This window comes from Eptesicus fuscus, chromosome 13, assembly GCF_027574615.1.
Source record: "Eptesicus fuscus isolate TK198812 chromosome 13, DD_ASM_mEF_20220401, whole genome shotgun sequence".
In the NCBI taxonomy this organism is placed as follows: domain Eukaryota; kingdom Metazoa; phylum Chordata; class Mammalia; order Chiroptera; family Vespertilionidae; genus Eptesicus; species Eptesicus fuscus.
In genome coordinates, this window is record NC_072485.1 from 29841531 (window position 1) to 29868822 (window position 27292).

Sequence of the window (27292 nt, forward strand, 5' to 3'; positions counted from 1 at the left end):
TGGGACTTATACCTTCTGGGCTGCTCAAGCCATTTGATGATGGTATGTTTCTGGGCACAGCCAACCTTATGACTTGGTGGATAAGATAGACATCTCAGATCATATGGTCACTTAATGCCGAAGCCGGTTTGGCTCAGTGGATAGAGCGTCGGCCTGCAGACTCAAGGGTCCCAGGTTCGATTTCCGGTCAAGGGCATGTAACTTGGTTGCGGGCACATCCCCAGTAGGAGGTGTGCAGGAGGCGGCTGATCGATGTTTCTCTCTCATCGATGTTTCTGACTCTCTATCCCTCTCTCTCTTCCTCTCTGTAAAAAATCAATAAAATATATTTTAAAAAAAAAAAAAGATCATATGGTCACTTAATGTCTCATGGTTAGTTTGTGGCCTCATTTTTAATATGGTTATTTTTTACCCTTAAACAAAGAATTTATATGAGGCTTACACTTTATTGTGGATTCCATTATATTTGTCCTTGTCATTTCATTTATAAATGATGGTCATAGCAGCACCTGACTCTCTGATCTTCTCTCCCAGGATCGAGTAACAATCAGGAGCTGTTTCTCAAAATAACAATCATTTGCAAAAGAGGGCATGGATATGCTTTAAAACCCTTCATGCCTTCAGGCTTAACTTCTATACAGGCTAAGAAAAGCGGCTTGTCTCACCACAAATTCTAGGCATGGGAAACTCTGCCAAGTCTTCTCTTGGGGATTGGGACCCAGTTGCCAGAGGTTGACCTCAGTCCATTCTGTTGCAGGCACAGCCGCCGTCGCTGTGGCAGGGATCCTGGCTGCTCTGAGAATCACCAAGAACAAGCTCTCCAATCACATGTTCGTTTTCCAAGGTGCAGGTGAGGTAGGTGCCATCCGGGGCTCTCTACTGTTGTTCCAGTCGGAGAATAAGAATGGGTGGTGGTTTGCCCTAGCTGGTTTGGCTCAGTGGATAGAGTGTTGGCCTGTGGACTGAAGGGTCCCAGGTTTGATTCCAGTCAAGGGCACATGCCTGGGTTGCTGGCTCAATCCCCAGTGTGGGGCATGCAGGAGGCAGCCAATCAATGATTCTCTCTCATCATTGATGCTTCTATCTCTCTCTCCTTCTCCCTTCCTCTCTGAAATCAATAAAAATACATTTAAGAAAAAAAAAGAATGGGTGGTGGGGTGTCAAATCAGGAAGTGTTCTGGGGTTCTGAGAAGAGGAAGAATCACAGGTGTGTTGTGATCATTGCAGCAGCCTGGGCCCCAGCCTTTGGATGACTCGAGGCAAGGACTTAACTGGGTCTCCTGGAAGTAAGGGGAAAGGAGAAAGCATCTTGGTGAAACATCTGGTAAATGCTGAGTAGTTTGCCCTATGTCTGAGCACTCACCATTTGATACCTCCCAGGCAGCCATGGGCATCGCCCACCTCCTTGTCATGGCCCTAGAGAAAGAAGGCATACCCAAGGCAGAGGCCACGAAGAAGATCTGGATGGTGGATTCCAAAGGACTCATTGTCAAGGTACTGTCGGTATGCAGACCGGGAGGCTTCCTGACACCTTCAGCTACTGGAAGTAGACCGATGAGGTCGCCAAGGGACAAACTGCTCAGACAGAATAGAGGACCAAAGACTCCAAAGCAAAAGACTCGTTGTAAAGTAGCCTCAATTGCTTTCGAACAGAAGCTTAGAATATGTGTTCAAGTGTGTGTGTGTGTGCCCCATCCAGCCCTATCTCCCACCACTCCCTGCCTGGCACTAACCTCCAGCCATAATGCATCATGTCCAAAAGTAACACACGCTCTGTTCCACATTTTGTTCCTCTGCCTAAAATGCCCTTCTCTTTTTCCCTCACGCCCACTCTCAATTCCACACGTCCCATCCATTTCCTCCTTCACCTTCTGGTTTAGCTCAAATGTTACCCCCTCCAAGAAGCTTCCTCTGAGCATCTGGGTCTCAATTTACTACATCTGTGCTCATGTAGCCCCCTCCCCATAAATTGCACTTACCACATTATAGGGCAGTTGCCCCTTTACTAGTTTGTCTCCCCACTAGTCTCTGTAGTCTTATGTCAATGTCTGGCATATGGTAGGTGCATAGCTAATGTGTGACATATGAGTGAAAGAGTGAATGAGAGAGAGACAGTCCAGCTTCTGACTGGGATGTGATGAGGGGCACAATCAGATGACCTCTTCCCTTAAGACTTCACTCAGAGCTCCACGTTTTTATTCCCAGAATGTCACTAATATAGAATGTCAGTGAGATATTTTAAAAAAACAACAACAAAAAACAGAGATAGGAACAGGGAAAGTATGTGGGACCACCAACCAAGAATAGCAGAGACCCCTCAGTATAAACTGACCTTCCTATTGTTCCACATAGAGCCAGGTTACTGCTGGAAGGAACTGAGGCCTGGAGACACCTCCTCCCACCCCAGGTCATTCCAGAACATAATCCAGGCACAGGTAGAGGCTGCCACACTTCCCTCTTGCCCATCTTTCAACATCATTTTGCTAGCCCCATGGAGCCACCCCTACTAAAAGATCTCTCAAGCTGATCTCTTCACTCTTCATGAGGAGAGCAACCCAAAGGAGTCATCAGAAACGTTTGTACCCATTTACCAGCCTGTCACCCACTGACTCCTGTTAGGTCAGTGGTCGGCAAACTGCGGCTCGCGAGCCACATGCAGGCTCTTTGGCCCCTTGAGTGTGGCTCTTCCACAAAATACCACGTGCGTGCGCGCACGTACAGTGCGATTGAAACTTCGTGGCCCATGCGCAGAAGTCGGTTTTCGGCTCTCAAAAGAAATTTCAATCACTGTATTGTTGATATTTGGCTCTGTTGACTAATGAGTTTGCCGACCACTGTGTTAGGTGAAATGGAAGCAATCTGGCTGGTCTGGTGTAGCCAGCCATTGTAAGCCTGTTCTGGACCTCCGCCTGGTATTGTTCACAGGGAGGCTAATGGCTCATAAAATGCATGCAGATTAGCTCCTTCAGGCCCCATCTCTCAATTGGACCTGGGTGCTGGATGCCTTGGGGCCAGGGGTCTTGGTCAGACTCACGCATTTCCTGAGAGCCTCTCTGTTCTGGCCCTGGAAGCCAGGACCCCAATAGTTCCAACATAGGCATTATAGATTCTCCATGGATGGTCTGGGTTAAATAAAAGCACCATCCACACACACACACTAAAAATCCTTAAGTTCTACCTTCGGGTCTACCAGGAAATCTGATCAAGAGGGCAGGTCCCAAGGCTCCTGATGGCTCAGACCCGTGGTTGGCAAACTGCGGCTCGCGAGCCACATGCGGCTCTTTGGCCCCTTGAGTGTGGCTCTTCCACAAAATACCACGGCCTGGGCGAGTCTATTTTGAAGAAGTGGTGTTAGAAGAAGTTTAAGTTTAAAAAATTTGGCTCACAAAAGAAATTTCAATCGTTGTACTGTTGATATTTGGCTCTGTTGACTAATGAGTTTGCCGACCACTGGCTCAGACCAAAGCACAGGGCTCAGCAGGAAATGCTCCAAGTCTCCAAATGCATCCATGCCCCTCCCTGGAGGTTCTCACTATAGCTGCTTCTCGTTCTTCCTTTTCCTGCAGGGAAGAAGCAACCTAAACCATGAGAAGGAGGTATTTGCCCAGGACCATCCTGAAGTGAGCTCCCTGGAGGAGGTGGTGAGGCTGGTGAAGCCCACGGCCATCATAGGTAGGAGGAGGGAGGCAGCTCACTGCCCAGCCCAGCTAACCCTCTTGATTGCAGGTGGAGACTGAGGCTCAGCAAGGAGGCATAAGTGGCCCATGGAAACACAGCTCTTTCCCCTATCCCATGTCCAATTCAATGCCACAGACTTTTATTGAGTGACTACTGTATAAAAACCACAGAACCAAGGCAGCAAGGGGCTTAAAGATGCATTTGTGCAGTACTGTGGAAGAGCGTGGCACTGGTCTCTCTAACCAGGATGAAATGAGCATTCCTTCTCTGAGGCGGGGAGCCTGGCATTCCTCCCTGTACGGCAGGAGTAGCCTCCAATAAAGGACAAGGCCCAGAAATGCCTTCACAGGTGCACCCTACCTGGGTATGGACCTGAAGTGGACCAGTGGTCCCTCAGGGATCAACAGGAGGTCTCAGCCAGCTCAAGCAGGAGGACCCTTTTCTCTCTGCTCCCTCCAGCCCTGTGGCAGGTGCCATCCCAGAGACTCCTGAGTCTTTCATGTTGCACCTCGTTCCCCCACCCTACCTCCAGGAGAGGAATGGGCTGTTTATATAGGGTAGGCATCCCCACTACCCACCTTTTCCCTGTAGGTGTTGCTGCCATCGCAGGAGCCTTCACGGAGCAGATTCTGAGGGACATGGCCTCCTTCCACGAGCGCCCTATCATCTTTGCCCTGAGCAACCCCACCAGCAAGGCCGAGTGCACAGCTGAGAAGTGCTACCAGGTCACCGAGGTCAGCAAGGAGTCCTTCCCTCCCCAGGCTGAGACGACATAGTAACAATAACTATGAGTAACCCTATGAGGGTGAAAAAAGTCCCCACATTGCTGATGAGCAAACAGGTTCAGAAAGATGAAGTAACTTGCCCAAGGGCACAGAGCCAATAAGGAGTTGGAGCTGACCCTCAAACTCAGGTCTGACTCCAAAACCTAAGCTCTTCCCATCAAGCTATACTGCTCACAGTTCTTCTAATAACACAGAGCTTTGACCAGAACTCAAGGTCACATACATAACTGTCACGTCCTGGGTTGGCCCTCCCAGGAGGTGACAGGTGGAAAAGGTACACTTTCACCTCTCAGCAGTTTCTAGGCTACCAGGTAACAGCAGGGCTAAGCTTTCTGGTCATGAACGAGTGCAGTGTGCTCGGCACGATGCTGAGCATTGGGGAGAGGATGAAGGAAGGTCCAGCATTGAGACGTAAGACCAGGCCACCATTGCTGCCCGAAACCGATCTCCAGTTCGTCTCTGATTTTCTTTCTGCCTCCAGGGCCGGGGGATCTTTGCCAGTGGAAGTCCTTTTGATAGCGTGACTCTGGAAGACGGCAGGACCTTCATTCCGGGCCAGGGAAACAACGCCTACGTGTTCCCTGGAGTGGCGCTGGGAGTCATCGCCGGCGGGATCCGGCACATCCCAGATGAGATCTTCCTCCTGACAGCAGAGGTATCACTCTCCCGGCTCCCTCGCATCCTCCCAATAGGGCCTATGATCTACTCCAGGTCCTACCCGGGGCCCCCCAAAATTCCTCCTCTGATCTCTTCTACTCACCTGCTGCCAACCCTGGCAATGGATACCAAAGGGCCTGGACCTCAAGCTTCTCTCAAAACCACTGTGAGGTTTGAACTTCTCTCAAACACACACACAGGGTTTTTAAGTGGGGAAAGGAAATAGTCAATGGGAGGGGTACCAACAGGGGGCACTGGCAGTGAGGAGACATGGCTTGTACTGCTCCCTGCCTCCCAGCAGTGCCCGTCTAGATGCCCAGAACAGAGGAGATGCCACCTAAGACGTCTGAAATTGTGGGCCTGTGAACCATGACTGGCGATGGGTTGTTCCAGCCCTGGGTCTGGGCCACGTCGCTGGGGTAACTGCTGGCAGAATAAGCCCCACTAAGGCAGCTGTCTGTAAGGAAGGGGATGGGCTGCATGTCTGGTTTGCCTGCTCTAAGTACCCGGATCTTGAGCACGGATCTAGGGGTGTGGGATGCCCCTGCTCCAGGTATCTCCCTAGAAAAGCTCCCAAAAGCGATCTTTACTAGACACAGTGAAAACAATGAAAGAATTCTTTAAGAATGACAGCACCCTTCATAATAATGCTCATTGATAAGAACAGTTACAGTTATCATTACAGTTCCAGCTGACATTTATCAAGTGCTTCCTAAATGTTGGGCACTTCACATTTAACCTGACTCTGAGGCATAGAAATGTCTCTGTTTATGCCCATGAGCTCCAAAGACTTTACATGATCTCTGCATCCACTCGCACCCCCTCCCCATGGCACTGGAGAGGGCCCAAATGCAGCCGCCCTGTTTGGCCCCATTCCTGAGTCCCACCAGTTACCACCAGGTTTCTTCTTCCTACGTCTTGGTCTTTGAATGCCAGCCATGCGCGGCCATGCAGAGATGTCTCCTAGGGTTTCCAGCCTCCCCCAAACGATGTGAACCCTAGCTACAGCTTTGTGCTGTGGTTCTGCCTCCCTCTAGTCGAAGTATTCTGTGCTTGTATTTCTTCTCGTTGCTACGGTCAGTGGTGGTGGTGTGTCCTGTGGCTGTGGGCAGGGCTGTTTGAAATGCCCATTGGTTGGAAAGAGTCACGTCCTGAAAGCAAATTCCCCCATTGTGCAGAAACATGGTTGCTAGAGCCTTCCTATGTGACCTGGGAGAGGAGTCTTTGGTGTGATGGGTTGGGCTTGTTCTGGGAAGGTGGAAACTGAGCGTCTTCCTCTTGGTTCTCTCTCCCCAGAATATTGCCCACGAGGTCTCTGAACATCATCTGTCCCAGGGGAGACTATACCCACCACTCAATACCATCCGAGACGTGTCTCTGAGAATCGCCATCAAAGTAAGGAGAATCCTACTCCCTAAATATGGGTAGTGAGGCTCATCCACTTTCTCTGTGACTTAAGGAGGACTGAGGGGGTGGCGAGTGTGGCCACAACCCGAGCTCCTTGGGCTGCACTGCATACAGTCCAGAGGCTGTGTGACAAACTCCTGCCTGCAGCTCCAGCCCTACCCCAGCACCCACTCAGGCCAGTTCTGGGAATGATCCTGACTTTCCACTCAAACACCAGGCAGAAAGGTCATCAAAGTCCGTAGTTTTGTGGACCGGAATGTGGGTGGAATTTTTTTAAAATGAATCATAAGTGCCCATTTATACAGAAAGGTCAACTTGCATAGCATCGTGGAAAGAGCTCAAGCAGTGGGGTCCCAGCTCTCCAATCAGCAGCAGAGTCACCTGGGGCCAATCACTTCACTTCCCTGAGTCTGAGTTTCCTCTTTTTTCTAAAGGGGCCGGTAATTCCTCTCTCCCGGAGTTCTGGAAAATTTTTAAACAGAATTCCACACTCAGTGCCTTCTGGGCCAGAGTAGATGTTCGTTCCTTTCCTTTCTCTCAGAACGAGTGGCCATGGGCTGACATTTCAAGGAAAAGTCCCACCCTAGAGACCGTGCAGAGATGATAGGTTTTCAAAGAATCAGAACATGGTGCAATGAACACTGACCCAACATTGATAACTGTTGAATCTAGATGATGAATACATGAGGATTATTGTACTATTACTTCTATTAGTATATATATTTTACATTTTCTATACTCAGTTTTAAAAATAATTTCAGAGAATGCACTGCACAATAGCATCACTCTCCATGAGTTGTCCAGTGCAGGATCCAGAATCAACCCTCAAGACCAACATTCCAACTCAGAGTCCAGCTGTCCCATGTCCAGTTTTCTTCCTTTGGGGGGTATTTGGATTAACAATGCTCTTCTGAAGCCAAGTATAAAACCCAGAGAACAATGCCCTGGCTGTTCTTCCAATTCAGCCCATTTGGAGGAGGTAGTATCAGGTACTGAACACTTGTGCCTGTTACCTAACTTTACCCTGACACCACTCTAGAGAAAGGTTTCATTACCCCCAATTTCCAGATGAGGAAACTGAGGCTTCACAAGGATAATGTCACTGCTGAAGGCGCTCGAGCATTTAGAAGCAGAGGCAGACTTTAGTGTGAGACTTCTTTTTTTTAATATATATATATATTATTTATTTATTATATATATATATATTATTGATTTCAGAGAGGAAGGGAGAGGGAGAGATAGAAACATCAATGATGAGAGAATCATTGATTGGCTGCCTCCTGCCTGCCCCACATTGGGGACCAAGCCCACAACCTGGGCCTGTGTCCTTGACCAGAATTGAGTCGGGGACCCTTCAGTCCACAGGCCGACGCTCTAGCCACTGAGCCAAACCAGCTAATGGTTTGGACAGAAAGCTCAACATCCTTCCTCTCCAGTGGCTTCATGGGCCCCAGCTCATGAGAAGCACACACCTGGTTCTTTAGGGTATATTTCCTTCCACAGGCCCCCAAACAAGGGTCCTTAGGCAGGTTTCTCCTTTGATCCAGTTCCTCAGCCAAACATGTTTTTCCCTAGGTTCTTGACTACGCGTACAAACACAACCTGGCCTCTTATTACCCGGAGCCCAAGGACAAGGAGGCTTTTATAAGATCCCTGGTCTACACTCCAGACTATGACTCCTTTACACTGGACACCTACACATGGCCCAAGGAAGCCATGAATGTTCAGACAGTCTGATGCAGTCCTGGAGGCTGGTGTGGGGCTGGATGAAGCCCAGAGTAAAATAACACTGATAATATAAATGGATTCCAAAATGGCCATTCTTGTCACTGTGTTTTTCCTTTGAACTTTGTGGTGTGAGGGGAGACGTCCAGGCATACAGTAAATGAAAGCCTTGTCCCTACAGGCCCTGAGTTCACTTTTCTATAACCCTCCTCTGACCTTGTTCCAAAAAATTCCTTATCTATTAATGGCTATATTGGCTAGCCCTAGTGGGAAATACAGAATCCTGCCTAGAATTTTGCTTGCCAGGATCATAATAAGGCAGGACAGTTACATTGTCTTCAAACAAACAAAACTCAATCAGAATCTTCCTCTGACTTCTGTTTCTCAATAAGAGTTCTGGGAATCGTTCTTTATCATGTGGATATGGCTCCAATACTCAGGACCCAAAATTGGACTGTGATCAATCTATCTACTCATCAAAATTGACTAGTTAGAAATAGGGCTAGGAAATCTCTTACTAATTTTGAGTTGCTATGATACTTCTGATCAAATGAGTTCAATAAATCCTCTTGAATATTTATGAGGCCCACCCTGCAAATCTCATTTTGCTAATTGTTGTTACCATATCCTTGAGCCTTTCAGAGTTCAAGGCCTAGAGAAAGAGATGAGATATGGACACAATTCATTTTGCTAAAAAGCAGAAAGTGTTAAGTCCATGAAAGAAGTGCAGGTAATGGTCGAGGGTGCTCAAAGAAGAGAGAGGATACTTCCTATGAAAGCAGAAGAAAAGGCTTTAGAAGGAGCAGTGTTTTCAATGTCCAAGAGTGAAGGATAGGTGGGGGCAGCCACTGGCCAGAAAGTGTGACCCACCCATCAGGGAGTTCAATCCCTGTTGGAGGAATACACGCCCTTCGAGTCGCCGATGGATGCGGGGGCTGACTGGCTGGAGGCAGCTCGCTAACTAGTCAGAAATGATCATTGCCCTGTAAGTTGTTAAGTATTACACATTCCCTTTTGGTTATTACTAAAAGGAAAACCAGAGAAATGTGGGTGCGGAGGGTCAGCAAGCCAAGGAGGCAGGAGGAAGCAAAGTACTGAGGGAGGAGCACCATGGGGAGTTCTGGGAAAGACCTGATTTCATTTTCCTGGCTTTGGAACACTCTCTCTTCCACCCTTCATATTCTTAAATAATTCAGCAAACCAAGCAGTTTTCTTATAGAATGCTGTCAGTCTGTCCTGTGTGTTTCTTAAACCGAGTTCAACTATAGCCTTCACTTCCCTCATGTTCATCAGAGTCTACCATGGAGTGGGGGAGGGGGAGGGGCGGGACGAGCCTACAGCCCCTGCAATCAGAGACTGCTAAATTGCTAAAACCTATTGGGATGGTACTTTCCAACCTCTAACTTCATTATAGAACAAAGAAAACAATAAACCATGATTAGGGACCTACCACTGCCCACCCCTATATGTAGAAGATGCCAAAGAATAGAACAGCACTTCTCTCCCTCTCCCAAGCTTTCTCTCTTTTTCCCCCTCTCGCCTCCCCCTCCAATAAATGAGTTTTGAAAGTCATAGGATGCAAGGTCAATATACAAAAATCAATTGAATTTCTATATACTAGCAGCAAACAATATAGAAATAAAATTCTATTCACAATAGCATCCATAAAATACTTTAAAATTTAAGAGTGCAAGCCTTATACACTGAAAATTACAAAACACTGCTCATAGAACTTAAAGAAGATCTAAATAAATGGAGAGTGTACCATGTTCATGTATTGTCAAGGCTGCAATTCTCTCCAAATTATCTATAAATTCAACCCTATAACTACCAAAATCCCTGTAGGCATTTTTGTAGAAATTGATAGGCTGATCCTAAAATTTATATGAAAATACAAAGGACCTAGAATTGCCAGTTTTTTAAAAAGGAACAAAGTACTGTATTTTCCGGCGTATAAGATGACTGGGCGTATAGAAGGTTTTCCTGAGTTAAAAAGTCGTCTTATACGCCAGAAAATACGGTACACTATCCAATTTGAAAAGCTACTATAAAGCTACAATGATCAATACTGTGTGGTCATGTAGATCAATGGAACAAAATGGAGAATTTACAAATAAGTCCTTACATTTATGATACTTTGATTTCTCAACAAAACTACCAAAATAATTCAATGAGGTAAATAATGGTCTTTTGAACAAATGAAGCTAAAACAACTGGATATTCACATGCAAAAAAAAAGAAAGAAAAATTTAGTTTAGACATTTACCTTATACCTACACAAAAAAAGTAACTCAAAATTGATCACAGACCTAAATGTAAAAGCTAAAACCATAAAATTTCAAAAGAAAATACAGCAGAAAATATCTTAGTGACTGATTAAAAGCATGATTAATAAAAGAAAAATTGATAAACTTTACTTCATCAAATTTTAAAACTTTTTCACTTTGAAACACACCAATAAGAGAAAAAAAAGCAGCAGAATATATATTCTTTTCAAGTGCACATGAAACATTTTCTAGGATAGACCACATGTTAGGACACAGAACAAGTCTCAAATTTAAAAAGATTGAAATCATATCAAACATCTTCTCTGACCATAATGCTATGAAACTTGAAATCAATCACAATAAGAAAAAAAAATTAAAAACATGCAAAGATTTGGAGACTAAATAACATGTTACTAAGCAATGAAAGGGTTAACGGGAAGATCAAGGAATAAATTAAAAGATACCATGAAAATGAGAACACAACAACTCAAAATCTGTGGAACACAGGGAAAGCAATCCTAAGAGGGAAATTCATAGCATTACAGGCCTATCTCAAGAAAAAAGAAAAAGCTCAAATAAAAAACCTAACTGTATATTTCAATGAACTTGAAAAAGAATAACAGGGCCCAAAGTGAGTAGAAGGAAGGCAGTAATAAAGATCAGAGCAGAAATAAGAGTCTAAATATATATATATATATATATATATATATATATATACACAAACACAAAAGATCAATGAAATCAAGAGTTGGTTCTTTGAAAGGATAAACAAAATTGACAAACCTTTAACCAGACTCATTAAGAAAATGAGGGGACCCAAATAATTAAAATCTAAAATGAAAGAGAAAAAAATAAAACTGACACCAAAGAAATACAAAGGATTGTAAAATATATATATATATTATGAACAACTATATGCCAGTAAATTGGACAATCTGGACAAAATGCATAAATTCCGAGAAACATACAATCTTCCAAAACTGAATCAAGAAGAATCAGAGAATCTAAATAAACAGACTGCAATTAGTGAAATTGAAGCTGTAATCAAAAAATTCCCAACAAACAAAAGCCCTAAATAAGTTGAGAAAATTGTACAGATACATGCAAAATAATTGAAACTACACCACCTTCTTACACCACACACAAGGATAAACTAAAAATGGATTAAATACTTAAATGCTAGATACAAAACCATAGGAAAACATAGGCAGTAAAATCTCAGACATTTCTCATAGCAATATTTTTTCTGATATATCTCCTCAGGTAAGGGCAACAAAAGAAAAAACAAATAATGGGACTAAATCAAACTAAAAAGTTATTACACAGCAAAGGAAACCATCAACAAAATGAAAAAATAACCCACTAAATGGGAGAACATATTCGCTGATAAATCTGATAAGAGGTTAATATCCAACATTCATAAAGAACTTAGAAAAATCAACACCAAAAAACAAACAATCCAATTAAAAAGTGAACAAAGGTCCTGAATAGACACTTCTTCAAAGAGGGCATACAGATGGCCTATAGACACATGAAAAGATGCTCAACATCACTAATCAATCAGAGAAATGCAAACTAAAACCACAATGAGGTATCACCTCACACCTGTCAGAATGGCTATCATCAATAAATCAAAAACAGCAAATGCTGGTGAGGATGTGGAGAAAAGAGAACCCTCGTGTACTGTTGGTTGGAATGCAGATTGGTGCAGCCACTGTGGAAAGCAGTATGGAAATACCTCAAAAACTTAAAAATGGAACTGCCTTATGACTCAGCAATTCCACTTGTGGGAATTTATCTGAAGAAACAAGAAACACTAATGTGAAAAAATATATGCACTTCTTTGTTCATTGCAATGTTATTTACATTAGCCAAGATCTGGAAATCTGGAAGCAGCGCAAGAGTAGTACATCAGTAAATGAGTGGATGAAACAGCTGAATACACAATGGAATACTACTCAGCCATAAATAAATAAATACATACATACATACATACATACATACATACGAAAAATTTACCCTTTGTGACAGCATAGATGGACCTGGAGAACATTATGTGATGTGAAATAAGTCAGAGAAAGACAAATATCATATGGTTTCACTCATATATGGAATCTAATTAACAAACTGAACTAACATGCAAAATAGACACAGACTTTAGATGGAGAATAGTCTGACAGCTGCCGGGGAGGATGCTTGGAGAGTGGAGGGATTGAGCAGGGGGAGAAAGAGAGAACTCATGGATATGGACAACATTGTGGTGATTATGGGAGGTAGGGGATGGGTGAAGGTGAAGGAGGGTATAGGAGGGATAAAAATGGTAATGAGGAAAAATAAACGGGGGCGGGGGCGGGCAGGGAGACAAGCAATAGACTGGGAGACATGGTTAGTCTTATGAAAATTAAAACCACAATGGAATACCACTTCACATTCACCAGAATGGCTATAATTTTTTTAAAAAGACAAAATAAGTGTTGTTGAAGATTGGAACCTCTGTTTCTGGCAGGACTTAGTCTCTTAAGTACAATGAGATTAAGGGAGATTTTGTCTGTCTTTTAAGTTTGCATTCTAACTCCCCAGCCTCTCTCAGCCTCAGAACTCAGCAGGTGTCATTTAGAATGGTGGATGCTGTGGTTGCACCACCCAGTCACTCTTCTGGTCTGAAACACTCCTTACACCAGCTGTCAGGAGTATCAGCAGCTGAAGGTTCACAGGTGCATCCTCCCTCCCTGAGAATTACACTTGACTAAAGGAAAATGCTTCACCCAAGGTTACGCCCTCATCCCCAGGGGACAGCCTGCATCCAATGACTACTTGATTCAAGTCCAGAGGCCCAACCCCCTTACCTCAATTGGGGTTGTCTCTAAATGGCCATCCCAGTTTCAGAGCTCCCTGCAAGACTGGCTGAAGCCATTGCTGCAAAACTACATGTATCTCCACTCAACTTCTGCTGAATGCTGGTACTCTTGCTCTCTCACAGGCATTGCTGAGAGGACTCCCCAGCAACCCTCCAAATGCAAATCTCAGATTCAGTATCTTGTTTTCTGAGGAACTCAACTGCAACATATGGAGGAAACGGGCCAAGCTTCTCAATGTTCAAGTCTGTTGCACCCACACACACACATGACCATCAAAAGCCTTGCTGGGTTTCTCTTTCCCTCAGTAGAGACCCACTGCAAAGACCAAGCCTGTTTTTTAATCCCAGGCCAGAATCAGCAAATGCTGCCAGTGACCAAAATGGCCACTCACCTCAGCTCCTTCCTCTGGAATTCCTATTCACCCAGTCCTTGTGGCTTTCACAGCTCCCACGTCTTTAAACATATGATTTAAAAATTTTATCCATATTTTTCTAGTTGTTACAGGGTGGATGCTGGGCTTCCGTGACCTACTTCATCCTATCTAGAAATAGAAGTCTCTAAACATAGATTTTTAAAATTCCAAATGCATGGGTATTAACTTTTTTCCTAGCTTAACTGTAGTCAGAAGAGTATTTATATTATTCAGATATTTTAGAATTTACTGAAATTTTTATGGTTGTCTATTATAGTCAAATTCAATAAAATATTTCATGTACTTTGAAAAAAATATGGCTCTTCGCTGTTGGATGCAATACCCCTTATGTGTTCATGGGATCAAGCTTAATTGTTTTGTTCAAATCTTTATTCTTACAGATTTCTGAAAGGACAGTAAAATTTCCCATAACTGTGGTAAACTTATCAATTTTCCTTGTATTTCTGTCCATATTTGCCTTATATATTTTGGACCAATGTTGTTTGATGCATAAAGGTTAGAATTGTTATAACTTCCTGGTGAATTGAAACCTTAAATAATGATTTTCCTTATCTTTAGTAATGCCTTTGTTTCTACTTTTACTAATTGACACAGCTATACCATCTTACTTAAATCAAGTCTCTCTCCTGAATTTCATTATTTATTTCAATGATTAAGATCTTATACCAGCTGGTGAATGGTGAACAATGACAAATTATTTCTCCTTCAGAACTGTGTTTTCAGACAGAATGAATATATGTTTAAACTAACATTAAACATATCACCATTTTAGCAATGCTATATAAAAAATCTAATATACTAAGTGTTTGTTTGGCCTGTTGGCCATTCAACCAATCAAAGCATAATATGCTAATGATATGCTAAGGATGCTCAACCACTCACTATGACATGCACTGACCATCAGGGGGCAGACGCTCCGACAGGTAGGTTAGCTTGCTGCTGGGGTCCAGCCGACCGGGACTGAGTGAGACAGGCCAGACACGCCCTGGAGCCCTCCCTCCTGCAACCCTGCCCTGGCTGGCCAACTTCCCACGTCTCTCCCCAGCCCCAATCGTACACAGGTGGGGTCCCTCAGCCTGGCCTGCACCCTCTCACAATCCGGGACCCCTCAGGAGATGTTGGAGGGCCGGTTTCGGCCCGATCCCACAGGGCAGGCTGAGGGACCCCACTGGTGCATGAATTTGTGCACTGGGCCTCTAGTTATATAATAAAATAAAGTATCAAGTACCCAAATATTACCTTAACACAGTTCAAAAAGCATGTAAAATGTCTGATCAATTCATTGGTAGAAACCCACTTTTTTGGTTAGGAAGACAAGGAAAAATATCACACTTCAAATAAAAATAATAGTTAATAAACAGTTTCTAACAGATATGGCAAACAACTATAAGATTTTCAGAAATTTTAGAATTAAAATTGTTTTAGCTAAAAAGCATCTCAACCTTTAAAAAATGTTTACTAAGCTCTGGCTGGTGTGGCTCTGTTGATTGACCATTGTCCTGTGCACCAAAAGGTTGCCAGTTCAGTTCCCCGTCGGGCTGAGCTGATTGGTGCTTCTCTCTCTCTCTCTCTCTCTCTCTCTCTCTCTCTAAAAATCCATAAAGACAATATTTTTAATTTACCAATATGAATTGCTAGACACAGTCAGGCATGTAGAAAATATTTATTATGACTGAATTATTTATTACATATGAAGGAAAGATACCGTGTTTTACACAAAGTCACAGAGGGAGTGGCGGGCTGAGTCAGCGGAACCCCCACAGCCAGAATAACGCTGGGTGCCATCCCCCATCCAATGGCAGCAGGGTTCTATGGGGTCAGGAGGAAGACAGGAGGGGAGACCCTGTCTTCATGAATTCGGTAAGCGGTTAAAAAGCAAGCTACTCCTGAAAGCACTGAAACCGCACAATACAATTTTTCAGACGTTAAAAAAAATAAGAACTTGGACCAGGAAGTGCGGGTCCAAACTCTGAGTTTCACACAAACAGCCCGGAGCCCTGCAGGAGCTTGTTCAGCGGCCACTGGTGGCTGTGGCCCCCGTTGGAGGTGCTGCGCTGGCACTGTTTGCAGCGCTGGTACTTGTTACACTGGTCCAGGATGAAGAGCTTGTCCGAGGCCCTGAGGAGAGGTGAGGAAAGGCAGCCATGAGCAGGCGTCCCCAGGGTCCTTGCTGAGGGCCTCGCTAGGAAGCCAGGGCAGGGAAAGGGATACAAATGGAAAGTAACCCCTGGTCCCTGCCCTCTAGGAGCGTACCACCCACCCGTCATCTCCCACCTGCTTTTGCTTTGTTTTTTCTTTAAAACCAACCAGTTTCTTCTTCCTGCCTGCTGCCTGCTGGAGTCCCTGCCCACACCTGGCCTAGGTCTTTGGGACACAGGTCTGCTCTGCCATGTCCTTGGAGCAGCTGTGTTACCCTGCTTCTCAAGGTCATTTCTGTGTCTCCTCTATCCTTGGTCACCATGTTGGCCAAGCATGCTTCCAAAATCCCCCTGTGCTTAATTTCACTGCCTTTACCTGCTTTCCCCCAACACTGAGAAAATGGCTCGAAATCTCCAACTCCCCTTTTCCTTCCTCTTCCAAGCAATCAAACAACCCACTTCCCCTATTTTCCATGTCATCCCTCATACTTTCATTGTCACAAAATATGGGTTTTGCACATTACAAAGAAAGGCCAAAAAGAATGCCTTAAAAGAAAATCTAAAATGAAAAGGAAGAGTTACAGATCAAGATCTATTGTGACAAATTTTACCCATGATAACAATTAGTTGCTAATTGGCAATTTAAAATATTATTTGGGTATGTTCAGGTTTTCATAGCATTTGATTGTATAGGCTTGGCCTGTTCTTTCACGTTTTTAACATTGTATGAAATCATACCTTACATTTGTAAAGTGTTTTAATTTTTTTAAGTGTTTTAATTTTTAAAAGTAGTACCTTTCTACCTCCTTATTTGAACCCCAAAACTCGTGTGTTAGCAAAGGCAGGGAGGTATTTACTTCCCCATGTTACAAATAAGAACATTTTAGCTGCCTCTGCAAAGTGCGTGCTAATTTTCAAAGCCATGATTGATTCCCTAACTCTAGAATGTAAAAAGATAGCTGCAGAGAGGAACAGGGATACAATGATACATTTCAAGATGTTTTTGGTTGGTTCCATAATGGGTTTCTCATTTTTCCAGTTGCCAATCTTGCCCACAACCCCTTGACTCTGCTCTCCGATGACCATTCTGTAAGCCTTGGATGTGTTCAGATGGAAACTCAGTCTCCCTATTTCCAACTAGTTCTTTCCAAAGACAATTCCCACCTTCCTCCCCCTATGCCTTCCCACCCTCCACAAAAAAAGTAGAGCCACCTTATACAGAGGCAAAGATTAGGGCAGAGATGGCAACTACATAACACATAGCACAATATTCTCCAATCCCATATTCATAGCAAACATTTCTAATACATGGAAGCCATTTTTCTCACTGAACCTAGAATTCTTTTCCCCGTAAAGTTCGCTAGGCAGCCACTACTGATCAACTGGAGTTGGCTCTTGAAATCCATTGGCCGTCCCACAATTAGAGGAAAGTAAACGAGGAGCAGAAGGGATTTTCTTTGCAAACCCAGAACTTCTGGTTCCAATCAGGTATTACCGCTCAAAAGCCTTCTCCTCCCAGTCCCGCTGCCTCTTCATCTCAGCACTCCGCTTCCAGTCCTCCTGTAAGCTTTGGTTCATTTTGTTCGCTCTCTCCAGCTCAGCATCTCTGTCTGCCAAGAGCCTGGGGAGAACAGAATAGTCTGATTCTATTCGCAATACTGGGAAGGGCATATACACCAACCTCATGAGCCCCATTCCTTTTATGGTAAATTAAAACAAAAACCTTCTGGTTTTGTTTCTTTGAAATGTACCAAAAGATATGAACACTGTACAAAAATACCACAGTGAAACCCCTAGCTCTCAAATAATGTATGGGTTTAGGACCTTTCATCTTCAATCCTGTTTAAGTTAGCAGGATTGAAACCTTTTTCCAATTAGCAAATTCAGACTTGAAAGCTATTAATTTCCTTTGAGGCTAATTTTTAAAATACATTCTTAGTATTGGTAGTGTTACAGATATCTCCCATTCCCCCCTCCCTCACCTTTACTCCCCCACCTCCCAGCCCCTACCCACTCCTCCAGGTCTTCACTACCCTACTGCCCAAGTCCATGGGCTATGCATATCTATATATTTAAGAGGCCAATATGCTAAGTGTCCAACCGTCCAACCGGTCGCTGTGATGTGCACTGACCACCAGGGGGCAGATGCTCAATGCAGGAGCTGCTGAGCTGCAGTGGTTCTTGGGTGACACACCCCAGAACCAAAGAGGAGGGAGCCCGATTCCTCGTGGGGCCATGCGATTCTACCTTCGGCCGTAGGTTATGTTGTTGCTGGGGCACTGTTGGCCCCAAATCTGGTTTACTGCACACTTGTGTTTGCATTCCACACCCTGTACGACAGCAACTTTGCACAGTGCCCTCTCACACTCCAGGACCCCTCGGGGGATGCTGGAGAGCCAGTTTTGGCCCTATCCCTGCAGGCCAGGCCGAGGGACCCCACCTGCCGGAGGGACCCCGCTCGTTCCACAAACGATGGGGAGGGACCATGGGAGGTTGGCTCCAGGGCGTGTCTGGCCCATCTTGCCCAGTCCCGCCCCACCAGCCACCTTCTAATTAATTTCCTTTTAATGTGCATGAATCCATGCACCGGGTCACTAGTAAGTATATAAGTTCTTTGGTTTATCTCTTCTCATCCCTCCCCCCAATTTGAGGCTAATTTAACTGCTCTGAAGAATCATCTCAAATGGATTTCCAATACTTTATGCTTCTTTCCCTCTATTCCAGCCTCTCAGCTGTCAGTAATCAGCCTCCCAGTTGCTGCAGGCATTTTTCAAGACAAAGTAGCCAGGTGTACAAAGGAGAAAAGAGACAGAAGTGACTAGGCAAAAGAAAATGAGATCGAGAAAATATCTAACATTGTAAAGAAGGTAAACCAAAAAAAAAAAAGGAGTGTTTGATGAAGGTCATATTTTCAAAGAAGTGACTGCTGTATAATGTCTCCTCAAGAACAATGTTCCAATATTCCCAATGTTAAGTGCTTCTATGATTAGTCTCCAAATGCATAGTCATTGCTTGTTGTGAATCACCTTAGACCTGGTTCAAATTATTTATATGTGCCTATTTCTTGCCCAGCTGAAACTCTTACCATCAGCTCTCAATGAAGTCTAGAAGGAACTTCACTCTATGTGACCGTTGATTTAGCCTGCTCTGAAGGGCTTTGTTACAGGTAGCAACCACCACTAGATGTCAGGACCCACCAATAAAAAGCAATAATGCGCTGTGCTCGTTCACTTCTAAGAGCATTTTCCTCTAACAAGCATAGCAGTCATTATGAAGATTAAATGAAATAATACCCATCAATGCCTATCACATAATGGGAGCTCAATGACTGAATGGTACCTATTATACATAATTTATTAACCTTTTTTCTTTTTATAGTTTTTTTTTTCATTGTAGTAAAAAACACATAACATAAAATTGAGCATCTTGGCCATTTCAGTATATTAACATCATTGTTTAATCAATATCCAGATCTCTTTTCACCTTGTAAAGATGAAACTCTAAACTCATTAAACCACTCCCCATTTCTCCCTCCCTTTGGCCCCTCGAAACCACCATTCTACTTTGTTCCATGAATCTGACTTCTCTGAATACTGTACACTGTATAACTGAAATCATATAGTATTTGTCTTTTTGTGACTGACTTATTTCACTTGGAATAATGTCCTCAAGGTTTACGATAGTGTAGCATGTGTCAGAATTTCCTTCCTTTCTAAAGCTGAATAATATTCCATTGTATGTATATACCACATTTTGTTTATATATTCATCTGTGGTTGAACACTTGGGCTGCTTCCATTGCTCAGCTATTGCGAATAATGCTGACATGAGTGTGCAAATATCTCTTCAAGACCCTGTGTTCAGCCCTGGCTGGTTTGGCTCAGTGGATGGCGTGTCAACCCATGAAGCAAGAGATTACTGGTTCAATTCCTGGTCAGGGCACATGCCTGGGTTGCAAGCTCAGTCCCCAGTAGGGGGCATGCAGGAGGCAGCCGATCAATGATTCTCATCATTGATATTTCTATTTCTCTCTTCCTCTCTGAAGTCAACAAAAATATATTTTTTTAAAAATACATTTAAAATCTCACCTTCCGGAAAGGAACCAAGATGGCGGCATAGTTAAACAACTAATCTGCTGCCTCACACAACAATTTCAAAAATACAACTAAAAGACAAAACGCCTACCACCCAGAACCACGGGAAAGCTGGCTGAGTGGAAGATTTACAACTAAGAAGAGAAAGGAGTACAATCGCTGAAAAGCTGAGGTACGGAGGCACGCGAATCGGCCGGCAGCGGGCGGCTGGGTGCGCGGCTTTTCTTCAACCCGCAGGGAGACAAGCTCCCGATCACTCTGAAATCGAGTTTCTGGGGACACTCGGGGTACCCAGACACCTACGGGGAGAAGCTGGACTCTCGGCCATCGGGTCGGAAAGTGAGAGTGACTTTTTTGCGGAGGTGCGCCCAGCAATCATTGTTTACTGCGCTGGAGCGCGGGGCGCAGGGACTTGGAAACGGGAAAGGCAGAGACGGCTGACGCCAGCCATCGCCGTTGGCCACGCCCCAGCCTAGTGACGCCCTGAGACCCCGCCCAGCCCTGAGGCCCCGCCCTGAGGCCCCGCCCCGCACATTCTACAAACCCGCCCAGGCTCCACACAGCGGCTTTTGCATATAAATGGCCTGTTCTGTGGCAGCTTAACCAACTGCAGCTCCAGTCAGACTGATCCAAAACCGCCCAAGCAAAGGAGGAGAAAACTAGCCCTTGCTGTAGCTCCTGCTGGGGGACACACAGTACACAAGGGTACATCAAGAGTGTCCACCTCAAGTAACTGGGAGGCTGACCCATTGAACCAATAGGACACCTAGTACACAAAACTACCCTACCAACTTAGGGAAGCAGAGAATATGAGAAGGCAAGGAAACAGATCACAAACCAAAGAAATGGAGGAGAACAAGCGACTGGACATAGAGTTCAAAACCATGGTTATAAGGTTTTTCAAGAATTTCATGGAAAAGGCCGATAAATTCAATAAGACCTTTGAGGATATGAAAAAGGACCAACTAGAAATTAAATATACACTGACTGAGATAAAAAAAAATATTATACAGAGACCCAAAAGCAGACTAGAGGAACGCAAGAATCAAGTCAAATATTTGGAATACAAAGAGGCAAAGGACACTCCTCCAGAGAAGCATGAAGAGAAGAGAATTCAGAAAGTTGAAGATAGTGTAAGAAGCCTCTGGGACAACTTCAAGCGAACCAACATCAGAATTATGGGGGTACCAGAAGAAGAGAGAGAGCAAGATGCTGAAAACCTATTTGAAGAAATAATGAACGAAAACTTCCCCCACCTGATGAAAGAAATAGACTTACAAGTCCAGGAAGCGCACAGAACCCCAAACAAAAGGAATCCAAAGAGGACCACACGAAGACACATCATAATTAAAATGCCAAGAGCAAAAGACAAAGAGAGAATCTTACAAGCAGCAAGAGAAAAACAGTTAGTTACCTACAAGGGAGCTCCCATACGATTATCAGCTAATTTCTCAACAGAAACCATGCAGGCCAGATGGGAGTGGCAAGAAATATTCAAAGTGATGAATAGCAGGAACCTACAACCAAGACTACTCTACCCAGCAAAGTTATCATTCAGAATTGAAGGGCAGATAAAGAGCTTCACAGATAAGAAAAAGCTAAAGGAGTTCATCACCACCAAACCAGCATTATATGAAATGCTGAAAGGTATTCTTTAAAAAGAGGAAAAAGAAGAAGAAAGATAAAAATTATGAACAACAAATACATATCTATCAACAAGTGAATCTAAAAGTCAAGTGAGTTAAAAATCTGAGGAACAGAATAAACTGGTGAAGTTAATAGAATCAGAGGCATAGAATGGGAGTGGATTGATAATTCTCAGGGGGAAAGGGGTGTCTGTGTGGGGAGTATGGGAAGAGACTGGACAAAAATCATACACCTATGGATAAGGACAGCGGGGGGGGGGGGGGGAGGGAAGGGCAGAGGGGGGGGTGGGAACTGGGTGGTGGGGAGATATGTGGGGAAAAAGGAGAAACAATTGTAATCTGAACAATAAAGATTCATTAAAAAAAAAAAAATCTCACCTTCCTACCTTACCATCTTTACTCACTGGAGTGGAGAATCACTGTATCTCAGTTTCACATAAGTAAATATTCAATAAATCATGAACTATCTCTTATCTTGAAAAGGCAAAATGTAATTAAATGCGAAATGACCTCTATTTCAAACAGAGCAAATGATGACAGCTGGTGATTGAATAAAGCTCCACACATTTCACAGAATATGGACACCATTTGTTAATGAGCAGCTATCTCATTGTGGTTTTCATTTGCATTTCCCTAATAACTAATGATGATGAGCATCTTTTCATATGTTTTTTGGCCATTTTTATATTATCCTTGAAAATAGAGATTAAAAAGTCGGTTTAATTTATTGATTTTTTTACAGAGGGAAGGGAGAGGGATAGAGAGCTAGAAACATCGATGAGAGAGAAACATCGACCAGCTGCCTCCTGCACACCCCTTACTGGGGATGTGCCCGCAACCAATGTACATGCCCTTGACCGGAATCGAACCTGGGACCTTTCAGTCCGCAGACCTCTATCCACTGAGCCAAACCGGTTTCGGCAAAAGTCGGTTTAATTTAAATGCCTAGAAAGTAAGAGAATGGAGTAGGGTTAGAGGGGAGGCAGCAGACTGCTGGTGGAAGCGAACCAGGGTACCTTTATAGAAAACAAACTGTCAGCACTGATAATATTTAAAATGCTCCATTTGCTTGATCTAGCAACCTCAGCTTTAGGAATTTATCAAATAGAAATTTTTTAAAAGTATAAATTACATGTAAAACCAGTATATATTTAAAATGTTTAATGAATCCCTGGCCGGGTGCTTCGTGCTTAGAGCATTGGCCTGCGGACTAAAGGGTCTCGGGTTCAATTCCTAGTCAAGGGCACGTACCTCAGTTGCAGGTTCAATCCCCAGCCCGGTTGGGAACCATGTGGGAGGCAACCAATTGATGTGTCTCTCTCACATTGATATTTCTCTCTCTTCTCTCCCTCCTCCCTCCCTTCCACTCTCTCTAAAAATCAATGGAAAAAATATCCTCATGTGAGGATTAAAAAAAAAATGTTTAATGCAAAATTGTTACAGCAAAATATGTGGAAACAAAGTGAGTGATCATTAATGGTACAGAAGTTAAATTATAGTAATCCATATTATAGATAAGTATTTAACTACTCCTACCTCTCTCTCCTAACAACGCAACCCCACCCTCATCACAATATACTCCTTCTTCAACCTGCTTGTTCTACTCATATTTTCATGTGCGCACCTCCCTGCTGTAGAACATTAGCACTTCTTCGCACCATCCCACTGACGATTTATAAAATGTTAATAAAATAAAAATCCTTTTGGAACTCCTGAGCACTTCGATGATTTTATAAAATTCCCCACTGGCGGGTTGCCTCGTCGGGGCTTTTAAAGAACTAGGGGTCTGGTGTTTGAATTTAAAGGTACTTGCATTGCTATGGCATGAAGTCCTCTTCTGCCCACCCTGTCACCTCCACCACCCACTCCCCAGCAACCATCAGTACAGCTACCACATGCACAGTTCTTTGAAAGAAGGGGATTTTCAGAGGTTGAGAAAGGGCCTGAGTTTCATGCCTGAGTCTATTTGAGCACAACAGCACATTTGTGGCTCCCATTGTATTTCCAATGGCAGTGCTGATGTGGACAAGTCTTTCAAGAAGTTGTACTGGCAAGGGAAAGAAAAATATGAAGAGGTAACTGGAGAGAAAAATGGGATCAAGAGAGTTTAGAGTGTTTTTTAAAATTTGATAACTTTTCTCCATAGGGTGAATTGTGAGGATGAAGTGAGATGAAGCATGCAATAAGCTTAGGACAATATTTTGCACATAGTATCTCCTCAGTGTGATCACTGTTCTTATTGCTTCTCTGCGGTTGTATGAGAATGAGAAAGAGAGAGAAGGGAAGATAGAGGAGAGGAGGTAGAGAGGAGGAAGACGAAGAATGATCTGGGGTCTCCTACTGTTGCTGTGTCTTCTGCAGCATCAGCAAATCCCGCTTTTGGTCCACCAGATAGTTCAGGATGGCTTTCCTCTTGCGGCTAGCAGCTGCCTCCTGCTGGTGTCTCATGCAATTCTGTTCTCGCTTTCGGGTTTCTGCCATCAGCTCAGCCTCATTCCTGCCAAAGATGGGCTCACAAGAGTCCGGCTCATATATAGGCAGATACGGGAATCTGTTCTTTATCTGAAACAGGGACACACATAATGCAGATTACAGTTACACCAGGAAATAAACTTTATGCATGAGGATGCAGCACAGTAACACACCAATACCTACAGGAAGGAATGGGGGCCTCAAAACCACCAAATGGATAACACATAAGGGGATTCATAACATCACAGTATTTATACATATTTTAGAATGCTACAGAAGCACTGTACAATCCTTAAATGAATAACTGTTCCCCTACCTGTGCATCTAAAGCCCTCTTGTAACACTCCCTTTCTTCCATCTTATCTTGTATATATTTGGCTCGTTGGGCAGCAAGTCTGGCAGTTAAGAATAAGGGAAGAATAAGGGAAGGCGGGGGCAAAGTTTGTTACTGAGTATTTAGTAATACAGATTAGCATCATCAAAACATGTCTAATAACTATTAGGAACAAGACCCTGGTGAATAAAAAGTGAGAGTTCCTTTCAGGAGCTTTCATTTTAAGAAAGAAAACAGTCATTCAAATCCACAGCCTAGTGGACAATGTCTTGGACAGACAGGACAGGGATAACAAGCAGGTGCCCAACCATATTATACAAATGCACTCCTACGGGGGCAGGCGCTCCTCCTGGTCCCGTGCTTTAAAAAAATCTAGCTAGGAAAGCAAAAAGTGTCTCTATCGTCTATAAAATGATTCATCATAAGATTCCTTTTTAAGAAAAGCGATCTTGCCCGGCCTACACAGCTCAGTGGTTGAACCAGGAGGTTAGTTTGATTCCCGGTCAGGGCACAAGCCTGGGTTTCAGGCTCAACCCCCAGTAGTGGGTGTGCAGGAGGCAACCGATCTAGGATTCTCATCCTTGATGTTTCTATCTCTCTCTCCCTCTCCCTTCCTCTCTGAAATCAATAAAAATATATTTTTTTTAAATTCGGGCTCCATTTTCCTGAGCGTGTCTAGCTAGACTCACTCCTCTGTGAGTTGCAGTTGTTCTAGGCGTTCCATCAACTCTTTGTTTTCTCTTTGCTTTATTTCCTTTTCCCGTCTGGTATTCATTTGTTTCAGGAGACCTTGGATATGTTCCTCTTGCTTTAAAGCCTTGCTCTCAGGACTGAATGGCCGTTTATCAAATAGGAAGGATTTCTAGAATGAAAGAGAAGCAGTTTATTTATTCTAGAATACCAAAGAGCAATAAAGAATAAAGGTAATAATTCAGAAAACTAAAATAAATCAGGAAGTAGTTATTAATTTATAATATTTCTAAATCCTCAACACACTGACCAGCTAGTATTGAGGTAACGCACAGAGTAATAAGAATATACTCAAGGATAAATCTAGCAGCACAGACCAAAGCCCAGTGTCTGAGATGAAAAAGGACTTTCTGGAGTGGGTCCAGAGCTAGTGCATACAAGACAGAGAAGGAAATAAGAAGGAATTGTGAGAATGCAAAAGCATGAGCAAGGACAGTGAAGAGGTGGGAATCGGGAGAACTGCACACTTGCTCTGGGCCTGGCTGTTCTAAACACTGATGGGATTCAACAGTGACCAGAACTGAGACCCACAAACCGCCATGCTCTCATTGAGCCCGCACCCTGGAGCAGGAGACAGACAGAGAATCAGTAGATAATATACAGATCATTTAAGGTTGTGGTACGTGCTAGGAAGCCCTTATCATAGCAAGTAGGCGGGTGGGAATAGGATTAAATTGGTTGGTTATTAGTGGAGATGAGGAGACCCATGTCCCATACAGTAGGAACAGTGAATGCAAAGACACTAGATGAAAACAAGCTAGGCATCTATCTATATAAAAAGCTAATATGCAAAGTGTCCCCTCGGGGGTTCATCCGGGAGACCGGGAGTTGGATTGCTTGCTATGATGAGTGCTGACCACTGGGGGGCGGCGTGGAATGAAGGAAGGCCCTGGCTGGCAGCCAGAAGGCCTCAATCGGCCCTGATCGCAGGCCAGGCCTAGGGACTCTACCTGTGCATGAATTTCATGCACCGGGCCTCTAGTGTTTAATAAGCAGAAAAAAGTGCATGTGGCAGAGGCAGAGTGAGCAAGGGAAAGTAGAAGTAGATGAGCTCAAAGAACAGGGTAGGACCTGACAAGTCAAGGTAAGTTTAAATTTTATTTTAATTCAATGGGAAGCCATTAGATATGTTTTGGTTAATCATTCTGAGAGGCTGCTGTGTGGACAATAGATTGTAGAAAGGCAGGCCTAATTAGGGAGGGTGTTGCAGAAGTTCGGCCTTATAATGTGGCTTGGACTAGGGTGGTAACATTGAAGATGAAGAGATGCTAGATCCATGTTGGAGGTAAAGGCAACTGGACTTGCAGATGGTTGGGTGTGGGAGACAGAGGAGGAGGAATCAGGAATCTGGGTGTGCAACTGTCTGCCTGCTGATGCCACTTACTAAAATGGGAAAGCTGAGAGAACCAGTTGAGAAAGGGAATCAAAAATTTTGTTTGGGCCCTAGCTGGTTTGGCTCAGTGGATAGAGCGTCGGCCTGCGGACTGAAGGGTCCCGGGTTCGATTCCGGCCAAGGGCACATGCCCGGGTTGCGGGCTCAATGCCCAGTGGGGGGCGTGCAGAAGGCAGCCGATCAGTGATTCTCTGTCATCATTGATGTTTCTATCTCTCTCTCCCTCTCCCTTCCTCTCTGAAATCAATAAATAAATATATTTAAAAAAAATTTTTTTTGTTTGGGTCTTTTTAAGTTTAAGATGTCTACAGATGCATCAAATAGGAGATACTAAGTGGGCGTAATACATATAGTGCGCAACTTATATCTAAGAGGACAGAAAGATCATACCTAAATCTCAAAAGCACTGTGCTCTACCTCCTTCCCTCCCTGCCATCCCTGCCTGGAAGGTTCTTCTTCCATTCAGGTTTTTTCCTAACTCCTATGGGCCAGGAGGTCTTCCCAGATCTCTGGTCTAGGTTAAGTGACTCTCCTCTTTGCTCACATAGTGCCATATTCTAAGACTTATCATAGCATTTGGTATACCACACTCTTGTCTCTTTAAATCTGTCTCTCCCACTATCTTCTTCAGACCTCTTTCAAAGGGAACCTTGTCT

General features: G+C 43.9%; 2 protein-coding genes across 5 annotated transcripts in view; one reads left to right on the forward strand and one right to left on the reverse strand.

Annotated features, from left to right (window-relative positions):
• The window catches only part of ME3 (malic enzyme 3), a 177806-nt gene extending 169467 nt beyond the window's left edge, over nt 1–8339 (forward strand). For 2 of the 4 annotated variants that reach the window (XM_008153624.3, XM_054725248.1), the window contains 7 exons: nt 758–855; nt 1381–1494; nt 3567–3672; nt 4270–4412; nt 4945–5118; nt 6417–6515; nt 8103–8339. In XM_008153624.3, coding sequence (XP_008151846.1) covers nt 758–855; nt 1381–1494; nt 3567–3672; nt 4270–4412; nt 4945–5118; nt 6417–6515; nt 8103–8264 — 896 coding nt within the window. In that variant the 3' untranslated portion in view covers nt 8265–8339. The remainder of the gene's footprint in view (nt 1–757; nt 856–1380; nt 1495–3566; nt 3673–4269; nt 4413–4944; nt 5119–6416; nt 6516–8102) is intronic. The other 2 variants (XM_054725246.1, XM_054725247.1) reach the window with 2 other exon arrangements.
• A 7367-nt stretch (nt 8340–15706) lies between these two features.
• CCDC81 (coiled-coil domain containing 81) overlaps nt 15707–27292 on the reverse strand; it is a 33127-nt gene continuing 21541 nt past the window's right edge. The window contains exons 12-16 of the mRNA XM_054725101.1: nt 25183–25355; nt 24476–24554; nt 24029–24249; nt 17444–17569; nt 15707–15928 (exon numbers count right to left, since the gene is read on the reverse strand). Coding sequence (XP_054581076.1) covers nt 15787–15928; nt 17444–17569; nt 24029–24249; nt 24476–24554; nt 25183–25355 — 741 coding nt within the window. The 3' untranslated portion in view covers nt 15707–15786. The remainder of the gene's footprint in view (nt 15929–17443; nt 17570–24028; nt 24250–24475; nt 24555–25182; nt 25356–27292) is intronic.